This window comes from Tympanuchus pallidicinctus, unplaced genomic scaffold, assembly GCF_026119805.1.
Source record: "Tympanuchus pallidicinctus isolate F22 unplaced genomic scaffold, pur_lepc_1.0 scaffold7, whole genome shotgun sequence".
In the NCBI taxonomy this organism is placed as follows: Eukaryota; Metazoa; Chordata; class Aves; order Galliformes; family Phasianidae; genus Tympanuchus; species Tympanuchus pallidicinctus.
Window position 1 is genome coordinate 17,276,825 of NW_026294791.1, and position 25,359 is coordinate 17,302,183.

At 39.4% G+C, this 25,359-nt stretch overlaps 1 protein-coding gene across 1 annotated transcript in view; it reads right to left on the reverse strand.

Moving 5' to 3' along the window:
* Positions 1-21,883: 21,883 nt before the first annotated feature.
* The window catches only part of LOC128072690 (translation initiation factor IF-2-like), a 33,661-nt gene continuing 30,185 nt past the window's right edge, over positions 21,884-25,359 (reverse strand). The window contains exons 2-4 of the mRNA XM_052666758.1: positions 25,142-25,204; positions 22,718-22,847; positions 21,884-22,340 (exon numbers count right to left, since the gene is read on the reverse strand). Coding sequence (XP_052522718.1) covers positions 22,286-22,340; positions 22,718-22,847; positions 25,142-25,204 — 248 coding nt within the window. The 3' untranslated portion in view covers positions 21,884-22,285. The remainder of the gene's footprint in view (positions 22,341-22,717; positions 22,848-25,141; positions 25,205-25,359) is intronic.

A 25,359-nucleotide genomic window follows, 5' to 3' on the forward strand; every position in this document is an offset into this window, starting at 1 on the left:
TCTGAAACATTTAGCTACCCACTGCTCCACAAAACTCTCCCCATTCATAACAGGAAGGCTACAGCAAAAAAGCAGCTCCCAGACCCCAGCTGCATGTTGGATTACTTCTGTAGAAAAGAGCTCGATCAGCACAGCTCAAGAACACGCTGTAGGGAGAAAAACTGGAAAGCAAAAGTCATCTGCCTTTGAATGCACAATGTCTTGTTTTAACTACATATTGTGCAGATATGTTACTTTTGTAGAACAATACATTATCCAGTAATTAGGTTCATTTATGGAATCAAATCAAGGCTGTCTACATTTCTGCTGGGTAATGTTCTTCACATACAATCCTCTCTCCTGGCTCCTCTGATTATTTTATGATTCCTCTTGCTTCTTGTCAGTACAGATTAAAGGTAACACATACTGCTGGGAACAAACAATTTTCCAGTGGTAGCATTTTGTTTTCCTTAATAATTAACAAGTGCTGCTGACTAACCTTCCAGTATAAAATGTGTACCTTATTGAAAGGGAGCAGACACAGGTTAGGACAGCTCACTTGGGATATCAAAATAAGAAGTGTGATTAAAGCATTAAAGATTTAGAGGCTGACATTAAGGGATGAAAGGTGGAATTACTGTAAATATAAAACTGTTCAGCGTTAAATGGTATGTGTTGCACTTGAAACAGTCTTTCAAAGTGCTAACATTTCAGCATTAATTATTAATAGAAACTGGCAGCTCATTTTTAATTTGAGCCTAATGACAAGGTTCCTTAAAAGATAAATACAACACATGGGCCCAGAGGGTTTGTGAATCTTTTTGAAAGGCTCTAGGTTGTCTAGGCCTTCATCTACAAAATCATTATTTTATAACATGCTTTCCTTAGAAGTTAAAAATCCCACAAAAGCAAAAATCAACCAGTAGCCCATGCTGCCAGTCCAGCAGAGCCTAGAGAAGATCCCCAGGATACACCCCAGCCCCTGCTCTCCCTTCCACGAGTCAGGAACTCTAGAAAGCAGCTTCAGAGAGCTCCCTTAATCAGAAGGCAAACACTGTTCATCCACTGCTAATCACCTCATATTTTTTTTTTTGAGGGCAAACAGCCATTTCCTTTTCCTATTTGTCACCTTTGCAAGTTGTCACCAACACAATGAGTTATATGACCCAGTTCTGATCCCACCTCAGCTGCATCTTATAGGGGCGAAGTCACTACAACTAGGGACCCCAGAGAAGACATGCACTTCCAGTGCACTGCTTTAGGGTTAGGATGGCTGGAAGCACCTTTGCTAAAAACCGCTGTTACTGTATTTCCTTCAGTGCTCAAAAGGAATTTTGAAGTGTCAGTGATCAATAAACAAAGCATTTGTTGTTTCTTCTAATGAAACATTTATGCCTAAATTCTTCAACGCAAAAAAGACATGTAAGAAACAGAACAAAGTATATTAGATAACATTTGTATTATATAGAGTTATATTCCACTTTTTTTTTTTTAATAGGAACATTTGTAGTAAGATCTCAGATGCTTCTTGGGGACATTAGAAATCTGCTTGAGAGTGTGAAGCTCTAAATAACCAGGCAGAATGAGGGTCAAGCTTATCTCATTAGCTTTGGCAGGTGTAAAGGCTCATGAGTGACAGTGTACTTTTCCTTCCAGTCATGCAAACGATTTGCAGCAGAGACTAAGTGAAGATCTATAGCCATTGCTTTCCTAGTGGGAAAGCAAAATATAGGAAAGAAATTGGATGGGGCAAGGTAGGGGGAAACAAAATGTAGAGGAGCACCCTCTGTTGCAGGATATCATCAAGGAAAACGTTCAGAAGTAAGAAAACAGAACAAATGCAATGATGGTTTATCTGCTTTTACCAACACATCCAGAATTCCTCAGGGGGGCTGGAAAGAAATAAAGCAGTTTGCAAGCTGGGCTTTCACCATGCTCAGCCCTGTCATACAGCACGATGGGAATTAACTTGTGTCTATGAAAAAACAATACTTAGCACAGAAGGGCACTGAGGCCATGAGGCTGTTAAATTTAAGGGCATTTAGTGGAGAAAAGTACTTGTACCCTGATTTAATTCAACCATCAGCATAAATGAAGAGGAAATGAGAATAATACAAGAAAGAAGCAAGAGAAAATGTTTGAAAAACCACCAAGATTTCACCAGAAAGTCAGTTGATGTTACTGTTTCCGGGCTTGGCTTTTTGGTTTACTTAGTGCTTTTGCCCTGCATTAAAGGCGTTTGTGCGGGAAGTGACGCTTAAGGAGTGTCACTTAAAGAGTACCAGAGGCATAAGATGGCTTCTGGGAAAAACTTAAGGCTAAAATTAGCTAAAATACTTTAAACTTCACTTCTGGTATGCTTGGTATATGTGTTCACACAGTTCTTACTTGGCATGTGTAGCTCTTCAATAACTGATAGCCTGATGAATCAGATGCTTCTCCCCATTAGTGGAAACCTAATTCTACCTGCTCATGGTAGCACTTAGATACAGTGCGCCTGGAGTAATTTATGATTTGGGAAGTTAACATCAGAGGTTTTTACATGTCTTACATAAAATGTTTCTGTAGATGATCTCACCCAACAAAGCACACTTACACTTAGCAAGAGCTAAGAAAATTATAGCAGGTTATATACAAAATAAAAATCCTAAATTCCCTTCAACAAAGTTTAAAGCAACTTATTTTTCCAGGCATTTCTTAGTACTGCTTGCAATTTAGGAGTTGTTAGACAAGTATGAAGTATGCCTGATGAAACATAGCTATACAAAAGTCAAGGGCTTTTTCAAAAAATATCATTGTACAATGAAAGATTAGCTTTTAGAAATATACATAGCAATATTTTTACAAAGTATATCAAGAAGTCAAAAGAAAACATGATAGCATGCTGTTTCATTGTACATTTCCTTGCAGTCTTGAAGAGACTCAGCACATCTTTTCTAGGAAAAAGGATTGTCCTCATTCGATTCAATTCCAGGGCGACCAGGCAGTTCGCAATTTCAGAATGAACCACATGATTTTTACAAAAGGCAGAAACAACAGCTTCAAAGGGCCAGCTCATAAGCATGAAACACTTTTGAAAGTTTGTCTTTTAACTCCCAAACAGTTGCTTGAATAAAGTGGTTTCGACACACACCTTGCTTGCAACAAGATTTAGACTGCAGGCTGCATAATTGTCCTGGCAGCATCTCATCTTGGCTTTGAGAACCGTCCAGGTTCCCATCATAGATTACATATAAGCCAAACCTAAAATGCAGGTTTTCAAAATCCTCAGAAGTACCTTCATATTTAATGGGAACATGCGTGTGCCATGTCATGAACTAGGGGCTACTCACACTTCAGCATGCAACTGCGTATTTACTTGCTGAGGACAGGATTTACATCTGTTTTTTGGCCCCATAACAGATGCACACCACTATAGGGTCCTAATATACTGCCTACACAGCCTACTCCTGCAGAAAGAACAGACATCCCATTTTTATGACATTTTAAATAAGGGCAGCAAGTGTTGATTTTGCACATCTTACTACATCACAGCCCTGCAACATCCTCTTGAGGGCTTTTAAACTAGCAACTCATACTCTAAGTTATTTGCCTTGCATGCAAACTAGAAAACATCCCACATTTCTCACCCCTCCTGCCTTCACAACAATCTCAATCAAACTTCTATAGAGGAAAAAAGGTGACTTTGAACAAAAGAGAAGTGGCAAGTGACTGTCTCAAACATTAGCTGGAAGAGACTCGAGCTCTTTTCTCATTTATCCACTGTGCCAAACAGAAGTAGACCAGCAAGTCTCGCATAGTAACAGGGTAATGCCTCATGCTAGGATTTAGAAGGGGCCCTAAGTTCATGGACAAAAAACATTTTTGATAATAACATTTTCGATAACATCAATGAAATATGTAAAGTAGTTCTGTAAATACAAAGCATTATTGTGCACAGATTTCATATTGCAGCATTGCTTCCACATCAGCAGTGAGTTTCCATAAGAGGTGAAGTGGCCCCATTATCTATCTCTTTGCTTAGACTGCAGTCCTCACTGAAGGCCAAATCTTCAGCTTGCACAGACAGAGACTATATCACTTAATGCTACTGGAGATTTTCTGCTGTGCTGTAAACAGATTTGGCTCTTGCAGCTCTGGTGTACATGATAGCTGTTTTCAGTACATGATGCTTTATGGAGACAACATAATGCAGACAACTCCCTGCTCTTTGAAAGGCAGACATCTCCCACCATCTGACTCTAAAAATTTATGTACCTTAGGGAACCCAACTGAAATGGCAGCAGAAACCTTTTTATTTCATTTTGTTAAGATTAGATTAGAAGGTATGCATTTTGAAGTGGAGCACAAAGGCTGTAGTAGTGGGAGTTTCAGAGGCTCTGCCAAGGAGGGAGAACAAACTGCATTTGAGGCACTCAGCAGTAGGTTATGTAAATCTCTAAGAAGTAGCGAGACACTGAGGGAGATGAAATCAAGCAGAAGACAGCTGTGAACCCTGAGGACAAGCAGAGAGCAGCACAGGGAAACAACCTGGGAGAAAGACAAGAAACTGAGTACCAGTCCCTAGTGCTGAAGGGCAAGGAGATGTCAAGGCGGAGCTTTCTGGGAGACAGTTGATGCTGAAGATCTAAAGATTTGGTGTGGAATAAAGAACTGATTGACTTGAGAACTGTCAAATAGGGACAGCAGGTTAAATCACATACAAGAATTTAGTAGGGAAATAAATGGTCCTGCAAGCCACAGGAATCAATAAAATAGTTTAAAAAGAGATGCTACTTATGGCAATGCTGACAAATAAAATTGGATGGGACAGTGAAAACCAAGACAGTTCAGCAAATAAATATAAGATCTAGTATATAGACCTAAATACAAAATGTGTATAAAGATCTAGTATGCATTTCCAGGAGATGGAAAGATGCAATCTTATTCAGCATAAATAGGCAGAACTCACTGAAAGAGAAGGATTCCCTTCCAGTCACTGAACCAGACACCTTCAGACATCACAAGGCTTGTGGTGCAGTTCCCAACACTCTGTTGCATGCATCACAAACACAAACATACAAGGCTAACAGTGGTCCCCCCCAAACCTTAACTGTCCATAAACAGTATGTGCAGTAGGTGGCAGAACAGGAGGAAAAACATTGGTATTGACCTTCATCCATTACTGATAGATGCTCCCATAAAGAGTAAAATGAGGCTTATTTTGTAATTGTCATCTAACACAATAATTTACTGAGCAATATAGCAAAGCTTACCATGTAACTTCATTTTTGTACTCCCTGATTTACTGTGAATACAGCAGAGCTTATCACGATGTAACTATTCTGTGGGAAAAAGTTGGCACCAGCTTGGAGTAGGGTTTCACAGACCATTAATGACTGACAGGTTCATTTCAAATGAGTTATAAAAGAGTTCACTGCTCAAAATTATCATGCCTATGTGATATTCAGATATTTTTACTTTATGGCTGTGTAAACATTCCTTGCTATCAAGAAACTATCAAACAAGCACATATATTACAGGACTGAATTGGTTTACATTTCTCTTGTATTTGGTACGTTATTTTTCATTATCAGCCTCCTGTTTTTACAGTCTATATGTGACAATGGAAACATCTCCCCTTTCCTTCAAATTGGACTGGATACACAGTATAACACTCCAACCCTATTATGAAATGTTAAATCCTCTCTATTAAATAAATATATTCACAAAAATCATGCATTTGCAATTCTGGAGGTTAAGATGCCTGTAACAGATAAAGTAGATGCCAGATAAGAGTCCTAAGGCCCAGAAGAAAAGGTAGACACCACTTAACTGTTCACCTATTTTTCCTTTCCTCAGTTGATCTTAGCAGCGTTGCACATCATATTTGGACCAGCATGATAAAGCCCTGGTCTCCACTGAACTCCTGTCCCTAAGGGGTCCTGCCAAGAGAATTGAAGCCAGGTACAGACAACTGCGGGTGAGAGGGAAGATCTGATCAGGTGTGAGAGGGTCTCTTTGGTGCTTTTTGTACAAAGCACAAGAAATGGACAGAGCAGAAGATAGTTTAAATTCAGTTGTGTTGAATGTTAAAAACGCAGAACTGAAAAGATTATCCAGCAGCTACCGTGAGTGCACCCCATTCACTGCCAGGCCTTGCCTGCAGAACCAGGAAAGAGGACAGCACTTGAAGTAGTCTGCAGGAGTCAACAGCTATTCAGTGTGCTTGTAAATACCAAATTCACTTTCCCTTCATTATCAGTAACAAAGGGCTTCACACAAGATAAGCTCTTCATCTAATACAGCCACACTACAAATTCTACATTCTGCAGAGGAAAATTTCACGTTGCTTTCACCTTGCTAAAGTGAGAAAACAAAATATCAGAAAGGTACCTGATGACCATTTTACTTCTAAAACCTGTGCACAACATTTTACAGCATGATTATTGGGTGTCTATTGTTGTTCAGATAGATAGATGACAAGATCTCTGTTCATTCTGGAGAGAAGTCAGACTGGTCACAGGCTTTAATATACTGGGTGCACACGCCCAGCTGGGACCCAGGAACCAGGACTGGCTTCCCTAGGGAGCAATGAGCAACCCACTGAACATGAACCAAACACTCTCAAGACAGGCCTGAGCCAACTGCACTCCAACACCCTGCTCAGTGCAGATACAAAAGGTTACTGGCCCTGTCCTCAGTTAATACCTGGTCCTCTTCCCACTACAGTGACACGCAACCTGGTCTGAGCCTGGCAGCAAAAGCTGTAGCTGAAACCAGCAGATTGTGCTCATCATAGGATGTTAAGAAAAAATTTATTCTCTGAAAGAGTGGTGGAGCATTGGCTCAGGCTGCCCAGGGAGATGGAGTCACTGTCCCTGGAGGTGTTCAAGAACCGTGTAGATACAGTACACAGGGACATGATTAATGGGCACTGCTAGTAATAGGTGGGTTAGGTGATCTTGGAGATCTTTTCCAAACTTAGTGATTATATGATTTTATTTTATTTTTTTCATCTCCAGCGATTTGTACTTTGTCCTCAATTTAAGGCAGTCTCTTAAGTACCCACAGTGATTAGGCAGTGTGAAGAGAGGCATGGTAAAAGAAACTGTCTGCACAGAGGTTTTCACACAACCCCTAGACAATGGAAGCAAGTAGATTTGCTTTAAAAACAAGTTAAATCTGCTACAAAGGTGTTTCCAGACTAGTATGTGCCAGCAACACACATGCTTCAGCTCAGGCATGTGACAAACTGTTCTACAAACCAGAAACAAGAGCACATCAATGCATGCTGCAGGTCCTTCCACAGACTATTGCCCTCCAGCTTCCTCATCTGCTGACATGATTCACTATTTTGCCACAGGACTGTCTGACCTATTAAAAATGTATCTGGACACACAGCTGTACCCTGTGATGTAGTTAACTCCAGTCCATCAGATTGATTTAGGGAAAAGGAATATGCTTATCTAGGAAGCTAAGACACACAGTAGAGAAGAAACAGCTGGCATGTCTTAAAGACAAAGAGAAGGCTCTCTTCAGACTTTTCTTGTATAATTTATGCTGTAGACATTTTACTCTGCCTAATTGCCCCATTTCAATTTAGGGTCAGTTAATCAATGACTTCTGCATAACAGAGATGAGCCCAGGATGCAGAACAAACGCATAAATTTGGTGTGCCTTTTTGCAGGCTCTACTTACACTGCTTTATCTTCTGCATTTGCTTTCTGGAGTTGAGATTTCTTCTCTTTTGACTCATCCCTAGCAAACACCCACACTCTCCCTCTTTTGAGTCACTGTTTCTGTATTTTTAAATCATGATTACACTTCTGTAAAATGTAGATTTCTGAAGTACTTCGCCATTGCTTTTTACTATGATTGTTTTATTATCCTGCTATTTTTATTTGGAAAGTCTGCTTCTCAAGCCTACCCGGGTGGTAAGAACCCAGATGTATCATGATACAAACGTTGACTTTTTGCCTACCTTCCAAAGTCTTGTTTTCATGCTTTTCTTTTCCTCACACAGTACATGCAGAAGAACTTTTAAAGTAAGAATATATTAACCCATGTGCTTGGAAGAATCCACAGATTTTCCAATTTGCTAGACTAATCTGTGTAGAGCAGCTGGAAGCAACAACATTCAAAGATTACACCAATTAATCCCCACATGTAAAAGGTCTCACTTGGCAGGTACTCCAGGCGACAGTTTTGTAGTATGAAGCCTGTATTATTCCATTTTTACACTAACACTGCATTTGAACAATATCCAAACCCCCTTGTAGATGTCCCAATGGAAGAAGCTGCACTACCCCAGATGGACAGACTCTCCTGCCTCAGCTTTGCCCTGTAAGAATCTGGTGAGATAGTTTTCTGTAGTTCAGGAAGTCAGAACTTTAGAGTAACAGTATTTGGAAAGTCTGACTGAAAAATAGTTTAAGTGACTGAACAGGGTCACTGAAATCAATAGGCAGTTTTCCCCCACCTTCCTCTACAGTCTAGATTAAATTCAGGATTGGAGCTGTCCTAACAGAGACACCACAGAATATAAGAGGAAAGATGACATCATTAACCACATTTCTTCCACACATTGGAAAAGAACTCAATAAGGTGTTTTTTCCTCCCTTTTTTTTTTTTTTTTTATGGTTTACAAATTCCAGTTGCTCTGCTTAGTGCCTGAAAGAGTGCCATAGATTGTACAAGAGCTGATATTAATTGAGAATAGGTATTTTAGGGACTCTTAGCCAATCCATTCTGCTAAAAATCACTGGAGTGACTCTCCTGAACTTCCTAGGATTTAGATCAACTTATCACTGTGTACACAGTATTGAAAAGAGCAAACAACTGAAGCATAACAACCAGTTTTTTCTCAGCTCTCAAATAAACTTACATCCTCATTTCTGATGTAGACTCCAAGGATTTATCAAAAGTTTCTCATGACTAATTAGAAACCAAAGATATATTTGGGCATTGGAGCAGAAGTGAAATGGCAGCTTCAGGGAAGGCACACAGTCAGATGGCATCTCCCATCCCCAAGAGTGGGAAAGGAGCTTAGGCTCACCAAAACTGTCTTTGGCATAGTAGACACTCTGAGATATTAAACTTAGCACCTATAAGCAGTCAGCACAAAATATAAAAATACAGACAAGGCAGGTTCTTTGCAGTTAAGAACATGTTTAACAGAGTAATTTACCTTAGTTAATCCATACCTTATCCCAGCAGGACAGAGAAGCAGGAACTGAGAGCACCACCAGGCAGATCCATCCCATAGTACCAAGCCAGGAGAGAAGTACAGCTCTGGGGATAGAGCCAGCTTCAACCACTAGCTCGTTACTAGAACAACTCACAGGATAGCACAGGTCTGAAGTCAAGATAGGCGGTCAACCCACTATGCAAGATCAGGATAGAGATAACCCACAGACTGCCAGACATATCCACAGGGACAGGGCAGATCTGCAGCTCAGCCAGGAGATCCATGAACACGCCATGGTCTGTAGGCAACTACAGCTGTAACTAAGCAGAGAACCCATGCTCCTACAGCATTATGAAAGAGAACAGGTGAGCCTGGGCTGAGGTTAAATAGAGCTCCTGGGCCCATCGTTAGGGAGTGGGAGGCTCCAGGTGAGGCTGGTCAGGGTCGTTGAAAGCGTCTGCACACCTGACAGCTCATGAAATAATAAACATCTCTGCACATTTACAGCAAAGCAGTGGTTTAGACTGTATTATGCTATGTGCTAAAATAATAATAATACCCTAGATACCCTGTGAAAGTGTTGAAGGAGGTGTCTTAAAAACACCAACAGTAACATGGGGCCTCAGTCAGAATTTGAAGTTTTATTCAATATTTCTCAGCAGAATTCAGAACTGCTCGGGGAGATGCAGCACTGCACGATAAAAACATCTTCTTACTTACCACAACAGACTATTGTACCACATCAAAATGCTTCTGGTACCAAAAATATTTAATATCAATTTTGCAATTGAAAATCACAGCTCCAAATTTTTGCATCTGTTTTATCAACACGTATTATTATTATTCAACACACACTGAACCATTATGTTCCTTGTTCCAAAGTGGGCAAAATTTGCCATAAAAGGTCTGATCAAAATCCAACGAACTCAAGATTGCCCTTTTCTTTGGAGTGAGTAGAATAGGACTACCTGGGGAAATTTGTTTCTATTGCCAAAAGAGAGAATCAGACTGATGATGGTTGGCTAATCAGGAATATGTATAATGTATTTCATCTTCAGTTTTTGAGAAAACCCTGTGTCAGAAACGTGTGCTGTAGGTGGAATAAATTCAACACTGTTTAAAATTAGAAAGCATTCTGAGATCACATGTAAAACAAACATGGTCAACAATAAGGTTGTTTTAAAAGCTATTGAATTTGCAGTAATATTCCTCTTTTGAATACACTGCAATTAGTATTTTATTGATCCAAAAGTTCTCGGTATTTCAAAGGCTCTGATTACAATTTTTTCAAAATATGAGAAAAGAAATATTGTGCCAATTATGTGAGCAATCTGAAGTCTATAGTGTGCATCTCCTTTACAGGACAAAACAGCAGCAAAAGGAAATAAAAGCCAGTGTCAATCTTTGATGAAATTAACACAATTTAAAGCTGCTCCAGGCAAAACAATGAAATCTGTAATTTATCAGCACTGGATAACATCACCAGGGGAATTATTTAATGATTAACTACAGTGGGCTGGAGCCTGGGGTGAGGCGTGGTGGCTTATGGCTGCACTCAAGTGTGTTGTGCCTCCAGAGCCGACACGGCTATCCATTTCCATGGGAGAACAGCCCTAGCATGTGCTAAACCTTGTACATCCACTCAATGGGCCAGGTGCAGGCTGAGGGCAGCAGGGAGGTGAGCTCTTGGCTTTGCAAGTGTATGAGGATGCGGGGCTTATGCTGAAAGCACGGATGTATTAGGACAGCTTTAAATGCAAAACCAATAAAACCACTCACCGTGCTGAGGGTAAAAGCAGCTCTGCCGTTGATGCAGATTTTATCATCGACTCTTGTAGAGTCGAGATTTTCACACCAAGTATTTTTTGCTATAAAGAATTGAAAAGGTGAAAGATCTACTTGCTACTATTTAATATTGTAAGTGTAAGTACTGGCAAATTACATTTCTGCGCTTCATGGAAGCAATCTGCTTCTGTGACTAAACAGATTTCTGTGGTGGAGCTTAATGACAGGGCTCAGGATGACCGAGAGGAACTGTGGGGAGATGTGTTGAGTGTTTCACCCTCCCGTGAGGTGCAGAGACACAGGCAGGGTTCAGAACTGGAGGCCAAGAACCTTTCTGCAGCCTCCGATATAAGGAAAGCTGAACTGATTATTAATCTACTGGAATTAAAGGCAGGCAGAACTTAATTTACCAAGGAGGAGTAGTGGCTCAGGAATCTTCTCCCAGCTGCAGTTGAGCTCCAAGACATGCTCCTTGTACTGTCATCAGAGTTTGTCCACAGAGCCACCTGTGCTTGTGTAACAGCTTGGGTGGCCCAAGATGCTGATTTGGTCTTGGCATCTTCCCACCAGAGTGTTAGGACCTGCATTCTGTGTGTGGGCATGTCAGAGCCCACCATGATGGAGCCACAAATCTTTGGAGCAAGTGCACCTCTTCTCCCAGGAGCAGTGCTTCATGAAGCTGCACGACTTTCTACAGCAGATGAGCAAAGGAAACACTTAATTCCCTACATTATGTTTCTCAGCCTGAAAACAGTGGAAATGATGAGCCAGAAATATCCTCGATCAATTTATGCATCACGGTAATCAAATAGCACATGGGTTGTTGATTTAATAATACATCTTTGCCATAAAGATATTGCAAGTGTGGGAAATATATCAGTTTTTTAAGTATTATAGTCATTATGATCCATTGGGATGTTAGCTGCATTGTCTTGGCCATTTTGTGTCTGGGTTCTCTTGAAATTTGTCATTTTTATGCACCTCAGAAATGTCTTCAAACTGGCAGATGCTTTGTCATTATAACTATTGTGATGAACACCAAAAAAGTTCTTGTTGCTGCAATTAACAGAAGTAAGGCTGTGTCCCCAAAGTCTGTCTGCAATATTCTTTATAACACAGATTGTACTATTCCCCCTCTAAATCTTGCTGCTGATTAACAGGTTTGTTGGTTCGTTCTGTCGTTTTTTGTTATTTTTCCTGAAGAATATGTTGTTTTCTAGTTTGCTACTAGTCTCCACAAGTAACACTGTGGTCTAGCTTTGTGTCTCCAAGCCTATAGTAAGTGAGAAACATTTTGTAGAATTTTCTTTTGCTTTTGAATTTTTCAACATGCACATGGGATGAGAATGTAACAAGGCTCCAATAGAATTGTATAATTGGATCAAAACACACTTCACCCACATATGAGCTGGATTGGTTGTGATAGATGTCAGGAGAAACTCTAAGGCAACACTAAAATTCTTTTATTCCATAACTGCCAAATAAAATAGTACTAGAAGCCTGTGAGCAAAAGCCTCCTGGTTTGTTTGGTGTAAGTAGGAAAAGAGCAATCAGAGAGCTGATAGGGCATCAGTGAAATCGCATTACAGGAAGCCAAGCGACAGGACTGCCCCACCTTCCTCCCTTTTTCATTTCTACTTCAATTCTGAACACACTAATCATGGTTAGGTCATTTGCACCCTCAGTCTAAACCAGATATGTAGCAAAACCCCAACAAGGTGTGCATCAAGGGAAAGCTGAGACCTCTGCACCATGCAGCAGGGCAGCAGTTTGCAGAGTCCCCCAGGTTGCAGGTGCCTCAAGCTGGAACCTACAGATAATGTCCATTCCTACATGGCCCCTCCAAGCAGTGCCTCAGAGGAGGATGATGGAGTGTGGCAGTGAGGGGAGGAGGTGAGCAGCCACTATCTGCCCATGGTGCGCAGCCAGAGCCCTGCATCAGCAGTTTTCCTCTGTGAGACGTCCAGGGGAACAAAGTGGGGATGGCAGAGTACTCGCCAGGTCCTACCAGCACCCCGATGAAGCTTATGATTATTGCATGTGGTGCCTAGATTTTATGTCAGTGATGCCATACAATTAATTAGATTTAGGCTAGATGAGAATACATTAGACACAGTGAGACGCCACCTTCCTGCCTGTCCATCCTTGGAGGAGAGGGGCACTGTTTCTTTCCTTATGCATATTCCCTTAATAATATATTTGTCGCAAAGATTCTTCCTACACCCATCTGGCATATAGATATTTTCCCAGATTTGTCATTTTTTATGTTCCAAAACCTATTTTACTTCACATGCTTTCATAATGAAGCAGCAAAAGCCTGCCATAACTTGATATATGGAGCAGAAATCACATCTGTGCCAGGCTTTTCTAATCAGATAAAGCACTGAATACCCGCAGTGCTTATTCTTCTGGCCTTTGACTAGATGTACCTGAGTGACTTCCAGTGCCAGTCTAGCCTTGTATTCACAATTAAACTACAAAATACCATTATATGCTTTAGCTTTTGGCTAATTTCAGTGCTTTTAAAGCAAAAGAAAAAAAAAAGGAACCATCAGAAGTGCCTACCAGCAGCCCCCTGCATGACACACACCACGGAAACCCATTCTGCAGTTCAGGCACCAGCCCAGCTAGCAATTCTTGAACTAGAGCATACCTTTCAGAGCGCATCTTCCCTCACCCTTCCTTGCACAGCGGACATGCACAGCACACCGTGCAGCACTCTGTGAGTCAGGACCTGCAGCAAGAGAGCACTGCAAGTGGGTAGCAGGGCTGGGGGCTTCAACGACATTGAGCTTACCAATATGAGCCCTGAATAGAGGGATAACCAGTGTGGCAAGGAACTTTGTTTAACTCAGACAGTCACAGGGAGGTGCTGCCTTCCACCGAGCCTTCACCTGCCCTGCTGTGACCTGGCTCCCCGCCACTGCCTGGCTGCTTTGCGTGCACGTTGCTGTCAGCCAAGATGGATTCTGCAGGAGATAATTTCATCTGAAGCCACATTAGCTCCCCAGATGTGCTGTCTGCTCCTCATAGCACATCCCAGGAGAGGCCACTCTGGCATGGCAGAGACAGGAAGGATGATGGTTTGTGGCACTCCCCTACACCAAATCCCCAGAGAGAGTTCCTCCTACTTTGAATTTCCTCTGTTCATATAAAGCAAAAGGACAATCTGAGACATTGCTCTCAGTATAGTTCAAAACACAGTTTGAAGTGTGAATTTTTCAATATTTGAAGCATTGGCTTTTATGATTTATTTATTAATATTCCAGGACAAGCACTGCAGAGTGTAGCTGGTGCCTACTCCAGTTCCGACATCGACTGAATGAATAGCAATATTTTCACAGGCATTTTGTCCATTGCTATGCAGATAGACTGTGCCTCTGAATAATAACACAGGGATATCAGCAGGTAAGATCAAGCATTCTGGAGAATCAATTAAAAAAGGCTCTGAAACACAACAGCTCGTACTGTTTCATTTCTGCCGACAGCAGGTATGAGCAGGACCTGGCGTTACCCCGGGTATGACTCAGGCGTGGGAGGTGTGCGGGGTTGGCTGTCTCTTATCCCTGGAGTCCACCTTGTAATATTGCTGGTATCCGTGTGTAACAGATAGTGTTGTGCACTGGGCTGGAAGATAATAAATAGATGTGAGCCGATGATTTACAAGAGGGTGCTTGGAACTCCTTGAAACACTGGGAAAGGCAAACTGCGCTGCTACAAGGTTGTGCTGTCAACCTCGCAATAGTTTTTCCTCTCTCCTGAGGGCAATTTCTCCAAGATGTAACTTGCTTCCTGCCTCATCATCTGGAAATTCACAAATCAGAGGAATTGTGGTTAATTACTAAAATGGCTGATCCATAGATCCTTAGCTGTCAGAGCCTGTCGGGGAGGAGGGGTTTAATTGTTGTTTTTCTCTGAAAAGGATTTCTCCTAAAGTGATGAAATAACTCACATTAATGAAGATTGCAAATAGAAGACATTTGTGATTATTTCTAGTTGTTGAAAGAATTGCTTATTTAAAATGCATTGCTTTCTTCCATGAAGAAACTTATATTTCTTCAAACTGCCAGAATAAATTTAGCCCAAAAACATTCATAACGAAGGATGAATGTGTATTCAGGCTAACACTGTATGTGATCTCTGATCATACAGTAGTTAAGTTATACAATCACAGTGATTTATGGTACTAAACTGTGGAGCCTCATATCTGCAGGGGTGTGGGTAAAGGGGTGGAACTCTCATCAATCAAAAGACTACACTTGTTTGGCACCGGGATAATTAAAGCAGACAGTAAAAAAGCAGGAAATAATATTTAAAAAATGAAATCTGAATTTCTATCTGCATAGTGTTATTAAGCAATACAGTACTGAGCCACCTCTTTAAACAGCCTGCCTAGAAATCCACTTATTACCTTGTAGCTCTTGATATATGTATTCTTCATATTCATGCTGAAGGTATGCGTAGAGCAGTTATATAATGCGCACACTGTCCTGGGCTTAAAAACCTGTGATTACAAATAATGGCCATCTTTCCAGTTTATGCCTAGACAGAGTCAAAATGAGAAAGAAAAGAAAATAAATATAACCAATATTGAAGTGCAAATTTCCAAACTGTCCCTCATCTCACTGCGTTTCTTCTGGTTCACCAATATCAGGTAGAAAGAGCTGGGTACGGCAAGGGGATAGCACAGAGGAACTGTATTAATCAACCAATGTTTTTAAAAAGTTTAATTAACTGCATATTTTGTAAAAGCCACATTTCATTACTGTTTGTTAGGAAGATGGAAGCATGCACTGGAAACACTAATTCTAATTATTACTTCAAGTGGGAGTTTTTGGCACAAGGTCAAGGAATAATAGAAGAATGTGTGAATCTGCGCTACAGCGTAGCAGCAAGACTAATCATTTGAATAAAGCCAGTTGCTTTTTCTTGGACTGTCTGTGTGCTGTTCAATGTTCTGGATGAATCTAACACAATCAGCCTGTTCTCTGGTGTATATCCACTTCCTGCTGACTCAGGGCAGCTTGCCTCTTCTGCCATTTATTAAAATGAAACATTCCCATTAAAACACCATTTTTCAGAGAGATGACCAAACAGATATTAGTAATGACATTATTAAAACTATTTTGTTTAAAATGAACTGTCACACTTGTGTGTTGCAAAGCAACACAAACAAATCTATTAAATTTAGTGAGAGATTGCTTTGAAGAGCTGGCTTGCTTGCTTTCTATTAGAAGGTATTGCAGAGGGGATGTGATGTGTGCTCCAGGAAAACGCCAGCTTTTATAGCCATTAAAAAAGAAGGAGTACTGTTCCTAGTACTCTCTATAGCAAATAATGTATAATTCATGGATTTCATTAATATGCAAATATGAACCATGGTCTCCTATGTTTATATCTCCTAATAATCTATTAATGGTTTTAAAAGTAAAGGGTAATAGAAACATTTTCTATGAGCAACATTTACTCAGGCTCTCTGTGCTTTTCTCTAGTTGTGTCTCACAATCTTGTATAGAATTAGAACAGAAACAATGGAAATTAATTTACCTATGATTATTAAATAAATATTAATTGAACATAAGGCCACAGGCCGAGTATTTTGTGATTCTGTAATGAAAGACCTTATTGTCATTAGATGTCAACGAGTTTTAGAAAAATCCTGTGCTAGGGAGATGGAAAGGTACTCAAAATGACCCCTAGATCTGGAAATATAATTTGGATTTTGATTTCAACTCCCGCATCAAACACGGGCAGACATAAAAACAAAAATCAGATTTGTTCTGAAGACTTGGAGTTTTCCATTTTTTTCTTAGTAGGAGTGAGTTTCAAGTCTCATGCAATCTTGTCCAGCATGTTAGGATCAGCTACTCCTCACTTCCATACTCCAGTCAAAATGTTAGGGGTATCAATCTGAAAAAACACCAATACCCACTTTGTTATCATCAGTGTTGCTTCTAAAGCATTCGTGGGCAGACAGTTCCAGATGATGTCTGTTTCTGCCCTGGGCTCGTGCTGCTCGCAGGTTCACTCACTCTTCCTCTCTCCTTGCAGTGCCGTCTCCGTGCCATCACACAGCCCCAGCACTCCTCCCTGTGCTGCCACTGCACAGCCCCACCAGCGCTCTCCTTTCCTTCTGAGACATCACTGAGAGATCTGCCAGGCAGTGACTTCACTCCTGCACTTATCAAAACAAAGAGAAACAGTGCAGGACATGGGCACATCTGCTCTTTGTAAAAAAAAAAACAACACAACGAAACAACAACAACAAAAAAAACACATATAAAGCAATCATGCTGTAGGCAATAATAAACCACTTTAATTAACTAATGGAAAGAAACATCCTGCCAAGGACAGTTTTGATGATTTTCATATTACATCCCATAAGCACCGGGCAATATTTTAGACCAGGGTCAAAGACCTTTTGTCCGAGCATAAGGAGAAAAGGCAGCTCAGAAAACATCTGTGTGCTATGCATATTGACCTAGATGTATCCATAAAATCCTGAAATGTTTAGTAGTGGCTACCTGTCAGTACAAACAAACACAATTGCATTCACAGGGAAAATACACCCATTTTACACAACAAGAAAGCCTGTTGGTACATACACTTCACAGTTCGTTACAGACTTTCCTAATTAAATGAATATAACAAGTTGATTAGACTTTAGAAGCTCCGAGAAAAGTCAGATCCACTTATACTGAAAAGTAGGACTCAGAAATAAATTATTCACAGTTGATTAGACTAAGACAAGCATTTCTCAAACATTTCTCAATACTTCAGAAAAAGCGACATATTGAACTCTATTTTACTGTGAGGCTCAAAATGGCAATTAACAGTCCTAAGCTGCATATAAAACCCACTATGAACCACATTTACAAGAACATTGTGCGTGAATCAAATTACGTTATCTTTGGTTTGAAGAACTTAGAAATAATTGCCAATAAGTATTCATGTATAGGACCAATTTTTTGAAACAAGTTATTTTAATTACTACTAGTGTCAGGAGTACATGTAGGCGATTTTATTAGATTTAATGTGTTTAGTGAAGCTCCCTGAACTGTAGCTGGTTTATTTCTCGAGAAGATCATATATTTAATATATCTTTATTATTCTTACTTTCTAATATTGTATTTATTTGTAAATGAAATCTCAGTATCTTATGCTTACAGTAATTTCATAGAAAATACCAGTGTGAAGCACAGTAATGTATCATCACCAAAGAAATCAGAACACCATGTAGATCTGGGTTTCTATACACCACACTGATAATATAAATATCCTTCAAACTGCATGTCTTTACAGCCATCTGCAATTGTGCCCACATTTGGATTCAGTGATGTACAGGAGCCTTTCCATGAAAGATATAACTGGAAAAAAGGGAGAGAAAGAAGGAGAAGGTCCATAAGAGGGGAATGTCTTGGTCTTGAAAAGCAACTGAAATCATTGCTGATTTTAGACCATCCAGGTAGCAGCTTTATCACTTCTATTGTCCTCGCTCTCAAAAATGGAATTCCTTGAACCCACCACTTTCACTTTATTTAAAAAAATATCAAATGATATCGGTATTGACTTTGTCAATAAACGATCCGAAAAGGAATGCCATTGCCAGATATTCATGCCCACAAAAAGAGCAGTCTTAACAAATACCATGCAACCCTTCAAGTCATACTACTCATGGATATGATTTCCTTTTCTTGTCTTTCCTAATTGCTGAGAGCATACATCCAAACAATTTCAAACTGCAGTGATAGTCAAAAGGCATAGAGCAAATCGCACAGACCAATCCATGCAAAAATGTTGTGCTGTGCACCTGTAAGCTGGGCTAGGACACATCCTGCCTAGCATGCCAATATGCAGCACATGACCACAGGCACAGTACTGCTACCTCCTTCCCCAGAGGGAGCAGACATTGCTGGCCCTAACAGAGAACAGCTCAAGGAACAGGACAATAAAGATAAAGCAATGAAGCTCTTTGTGATAATCAATATTTTACATTCATCCAATTTCAAAGCTATGCCTATTTCTTAATATGCAATATCTTGAACACGTCAATCCCATGCGAAGGTTCTACAGACATCTGCACATATTCATACTTCAAGGACACAATACTTAAGCACTTTCCTGAAGTGGTATAAATAAATACAGACAGAAAGAATTGCTGGTATATACAACATCGAAGAGCCCGAAATAGACGTAGTGAACTGTGGTTATAAAAATAAATTTCTAAAAAGAAGAGAGAAGAGAAAAGGAGACGAATGTTCTAATCTTACCTTCATCATAATCTTATTAGCATTTCTCAGTGAGTAGTTCAAGTATCAGTCTATACTCTTATGAATCTGTCTCATAAATATGTCAAGTGCAAAGTATAGTTATTTTAATAGTCTGTGTTGGTGGGCCATCATGGATTTAATTAAGAGACAACTAGTGTATGAAATATGACACAAAAGCACCAGACTAAATGGAGAAATGTTTTACTGCAGACTTAAATCAGGTCCACAGAAGTAATGATGATCTGGCCTTAGAAATCCTACTTAAATTTAATTAATGCGGACCAGTACAGACCTGTTCATATAGGAACAAAAAACAGCAGCATTAAAAATAATGATTTAAGCTATACTGTGTTATTTATAAAGACATTTGCATTATCCCCAACTGCATTATGTTATTTATAAATGTGTGTTGGTCTGTGGCTCTTCAATTAATTTTAAGAGGCTGAAAAGGCAAGTCCAGAAAAAACTATTAAAATACTGTCAGCTGCTTTTTGTATTCTCTCAAAAATAAAACCTTCATTAAGGTCTTAAGTCTTATTTTGGAGGTTCTCTGGACACTCAAATCATGATGCTACAAAATTGTAGATACCCTTCTAAGTCTGCAATGAAAACTGTATTATTTTCCATCCAAATCTTCTCATCTCCTCTTTCTCCATCTTTCTTTTCCTGTCTTCTCAAAAAGCAGAAGCACAGTCAGCACTATAAGCAGGCAGGATGAGATCTTCCAGCACTGCACAATCCTTCCTGCTACCATTTTGGTGCAGTGTTTTGACCTCCTAGGAAATATGGCAAGATACAATGGTTTTCAGAACTAATGCAAGTGCAAATTCCCTACTACTTCTTTGAGTTTAATATGATTTTAGAAAGAATCCCCTAATTTCATTAAACTATTCCAGTAGCTCAATCCTAGCTTGCAAAATCATTGACAGACAACAACTTCGGTTGCACTAAAGTTGAAAGGAAGGCTTATTATTGATTTACATAGGCACAGAAGTAGATTCTAAACAGATGCAGTTAAGCATATACCTGTCTGGCAGTAAGAATTGATACCTTGGTCAACTATCAGGATTATGTTATGTACAGTTTCATATCTAAGAATTCTCATTTTCTTAATCTGATCCAGAAGGTACCAGTCATTGCATGTTAATTTTTTTGAGTGGCTACCAGTCATTTAGATCTAAATAACCTTTAATTGGTTGGTTGCTTGAGCAGGCCATTAAAGTATTCATAGATTTTATTAACCTTTTATTACTATAGGAGGAGAAAAAAGGCAGTGCCAGAAAGCATCATTAAGTGAACCTCATTCCTATTTTCAGAAAACTCTGAGCTGGGGACTCTAGCTGCTCTCCAAACACCATAATTTGGACTGCCAGGAATGTAATAAAAACTGTAAATTGACACAAAAATGAAAGTGCTTGGGAGAAATAAATTCATAACTACTTTTATTTTTTGGTGAAGAAAACATCAAAGGTTTGCAACTCAGCCTGGAAGGCAAAAATGGATAAAAGGAGAGTGCCTATAGTTTCAAAATATTTTTCTCTTTAATGAACAGTTGAAAATATCCATAAATCTCTTGCAGTATCACTGTATTTAAAAAGCAGTCAAGTCTTTTGTGCCTGACATGTTTATAGTAAATCTATTCTCATCTGTCGTGTTTGCATAAATTGTCCAAAAGTTCATCCTGTCTTGGCTGTCTTTCTGTATTCATTAGTCATTTTTTGAGTAAATGAAGGGAAAAAATGCCCAGAAACTCAGGTAATGCATAAGAAGGAACCAGACTTCTGATGACTAACAAGGCAAATACAACTTTATTCAGTTAAATTTACAGAAATTTGTTTCTTATTGCCAGGGATGAACTAAACAGTATGAATTATGTGTACAAGTGTGTAGTAAATAAATATAGGCAATCAGAAAGAAATTCCGAATAATATATGATAAGGTAATAATGTAGTCCCAAACAAGCACTTACAGTGAATACCCACCTAATCAGAGAGCTCCTGACAGAGGTCTGGTGTAGGCCATCATATGGATTTAGGATATCTTTGCACCTTACTCTAATAGTAAAATTTACAGTGCAGCAACACGATGTCAAAGTCAATCTTCATCTTCTTTCTCAGTAAGTGAGACATACATTACAAAAACAAAGAAGTACTGCCATCTTGTACAGCCTGAAACACAGGGCTGGTTGATGCCCCTGGGAAAAGACGAAGGAAGGGTGACTTGTTTTTTCCATGGGATGGAAGATTGAGGTGCCAGGGATGTAAGGGCCTGCCCCTCACCTCTTGCCCCCTCTCTGCCAGCCATCCTCCCATCTGGCAGTTTGCCCAGCTCCCATGGCCTGGCTTTTGCTTCCCAGCGGCAGTGGCTGGGGGTGACCCCATGGCCTAGAAGCAGCACAAAATATTCACTTGATGAGAAGAGATGAAGATCAAGGACATAATGTGGTCAGTTGCTCAAGTAATCAGGTATACAGGTAAGAAACAACCACACAACTGCACCACAGCCAAAGAAACAAGGCAAAAGAAACTTTCCAGTCTAGACTACCATGGAATCAAACCTGAAGATGTGCAGACAAATTTGCTGTGGCCTACTCAGCACACAACACGCTCATTAGATTTACGAGTAGTAGGGCACTGTATTTCTTTGCCCCAGGGAATGTTTTCTGTGATTGCCATTAAAAGTCTTGTTGACGGTGGATTTTTTTGCTGAAGTGCAAATATACAATGGTTTTGTAAGGAGTTTTATATAGAAGGTTACATTCACAGAAAGCTACCCACACCTCTGTATCAGAAACAATTTGCAGAATTGAATATTTAACAAACGAGTTTGAGATCTGCAGTGATTAAATTATTGAGGTAATTAGCACAATATTTAAGGTTAATGTTCACAGGTAGGTTAATTATATCCTTTCCCAAATTTCTGTTTTCATTTCACTTGATACACGTTTCAATAACAGTGAAAGTGAGACCACACTTACAGAGATGGTAGATGAAGCATCACATATCACCAAAGGTATCAAACAATAAACGCACACTTCTGAGAGAAGTTTCCTTCAGCACCAGGTCTTAGAGCTTTATATAAATCATGTACCAACAGTTCTCTTGTCTTCTGGAGTGAACTTGAATAATACTTCAGATCTGCACAAAAAAAACAACAAACATTTTCTACAGGACTTGCGGGATTTCTTAGCTTGCAGACTTCATACAGCTCTTGCATTAATTACAAAAGAGATAGTGTTTAATGCTTTATATTGAATTCAGTCCACATGCAAAACTCCTATTTGCAATATTGCAGACCATAAACAACGTACAGCGCTGAAATTCTCTCTGATTGGACTTCAGTGAGGTTACGTCACATCTACTCTAATGAAATTACAGTAAAAATTTGCTTTGATTATCAGCAGAATGCCTGTAAAGAATAAAGAAGGGATTCAAGTACTACAATGAAGTTTTAGAAAACTGCTCAATGCTTACTCATGCTGAGACAATAGGACTCTGCACCCGCATTTACTTACATAAAGCAAATATCTTCTGCTTTTCCCCAGACCAGCATCTCTTCACACAGGCTCCTCAGAAGAGTGATCGCTGCACAGCCAGGCCCGGTCTGTTCATCTTCTTGTTTCCCTTTAACATGCTGTAATAAAGCTGTTATTGAAAAAGGGAAACAGACTCATTGCTCTCCGGGGGAAGAAGGAAGCCATGACTGTAAGAGACAGAAGAATAAAATGTTTTGTGTAGAATTTACCATTTTGCTGAGCAGAAGGATGAATCCGGAAGTCTACAAAGGATGTGCTTTTTTCCACTGTTATGACTATAAAAATCAATCTTCTGTATAGAGGAGCAAATCTTTTAACTGTAGCTAGGAAGAACATCTCATTTTCACATTTCATGATGTAAGAAATTCATAGCAGCCTAAATTGCAAATTTGATTTTTTTTAATGCAAAATTGTATTCATCGCTTATTTTATTATTTAATTCATATCTTATTTTTTATTTTATTGCAGTATGGTGCTGTTATTTTCTAAATAATTTGATTATTTTGCCACAGCATTGCAAAATGTGAACATGTTGATGCCTGCTGGACCCTGCTGATAAGCAGGCTTGCAAGAAAGGAGCCGGTGAAAATCAGTCTCTGTCCTTTTGAAAAATTAGTTGTAGTAGTTTCACACTTTTACTTTCCCAAATAGACACTGCAACAATTTTTCTTCCTTTCTTATTTATTGTTCACACCACTGCAACAAAAACATATGCTTCTCTATCCCACATACACATAGCTACAGATAGAGCCCTCTTCTGTATCACGTCAGCGGCAAGCACAAAGGTAGGGATGCTCTGGGCTGCACTGTATTTGCACAGTTGGCTGCAGTGAGTATACATGCAAGCAGAGAAACTGATTTATGAAAAGCAGTTTTAGATACCCAACCAGCAATTGTGTGCACAATTACTGTGATTACACATGTAATCATGGTCACTGTGCTTCCAAATGATGCATATGTTATTCTAAACATTCGCTCCTGTGTTACTAAAATTAATGGGAGCTCTTCTGTCAGTTTGTATTGATGGAGGATCAAGCACTGCATATTGTTAACAGTAGGCTTGATATATCCAAAACCACTTGCAATTTTTGCATCCAAAATGCTCACTTTTCATTGCTCCTCCAATTAATAAAAGAGAGAAGGACAAAGTTTTTTAGAATGTGTAAGTATATATTTATTATGCATTCACAAACAAATTATCATTTTTGAATAGGGTACTGGGTTTGACTCAAACTCCATTGATATTAAAAGAAACAGGAGTCTGTATCAAGTTCCTCCTTTAATGTTTCTGCTTAGTTTAGGTCACAGAGCTGTGTGTACATCTGTTGATGGCAAAATCTTTCACTTTTGACTGTCTTGGCTTTCAAGAGTTAACTGGCATTTTGTAGAGAAGATGCTGTGAGATACAGTAGGCATGGTGATAGGTAGTATTTCACATCTAGTCTTTGTCCATGTTCTAACAATGTGCATCAAATGTCTTACTATTGTCTCTTTTTCAGATTAGTTTACAGCCCTGTAGTTCCAGCTGTTTTATTCTGAAACTCTAAAACCCTATCACTAGGGAGTTCTGTGTAATTGACCATAATATGCACCACATTATCCATTTCAGGAACTGTGCTGAAAGACAGCAGCAATAAGGGGTTTTCTAAAGGCAGTCTGGTTTACACTAATGGATCTAACAGGAAGGAAATGCAATTTGAAAGAAGCTGATGCATATGTTCTATTGTTGAATATAATGTTTGATTTAATTATTAACTGTCTGTGATGGAAAGTCAGATCCTGCTCAGTTCTGCTTACAGTTTGGTACTCTGCTACTAGTGAAAACAGACAAGATTCAGTCTGAGGATTTAAGAGTCCTTTGTGAAATGTTGATGTTTGATTGTGCTTCTCTAAAATGTCAGCTGAGGAACCTCATTCACATGCTTCTTCCATAAAGGCTCGCTTACTTTTATCAATCCAAAGATACAATATGGAACCTGACTCTTCCTTTTTTCACTTGCGTAAATCAGGAGATTATCCAAGTTAATGAACTGCTGTAATTATTTAAATAAATACCATCTGAATTGAGTTTATATTCACTGCTGTTCCTGAAACTTTTTTTTTTTTTTTTAAATGCATTTTGTGTTGCATACATAGCACTGCAATCAATCTCCTCCTTTCTCATTTAGAAAATGCACAGTGGACCCACAGTAAGTTATAGGAAGGAGTTAAAAAGTGCTGGCTTAACTTTACCTATCCTTCTTTTATCAGAGACAGAGGATTTGGCAGCCAATTTCAATCCAATTCTATTATTGGTGTTTTGTGATTTCTAGTAAATTGTTGCATTGTGTTACAGAGGTCCTTAATTCCATGTGTGGGCGTTAACATGGTGTAAGGAGTGAATTCATTATGAAGATGTCTTACCTGAAAATCCATTATTCCTTTCCTCACCATGGTGACTCCTATCAAACTCACACATAACGTAGTCTGGAAAGAAATAGGCATTCATGCTAAACTGCTGCATTTTCAGAGGAGTTTAAAGGTAAAAATCACAGCTCTCTTGCATGATTCAGACAAAAACAGTCATTTAACACCACCAGAAAAAACAAAGTAATTGGGCAAGGTAATTTCAGTTTTGCAGT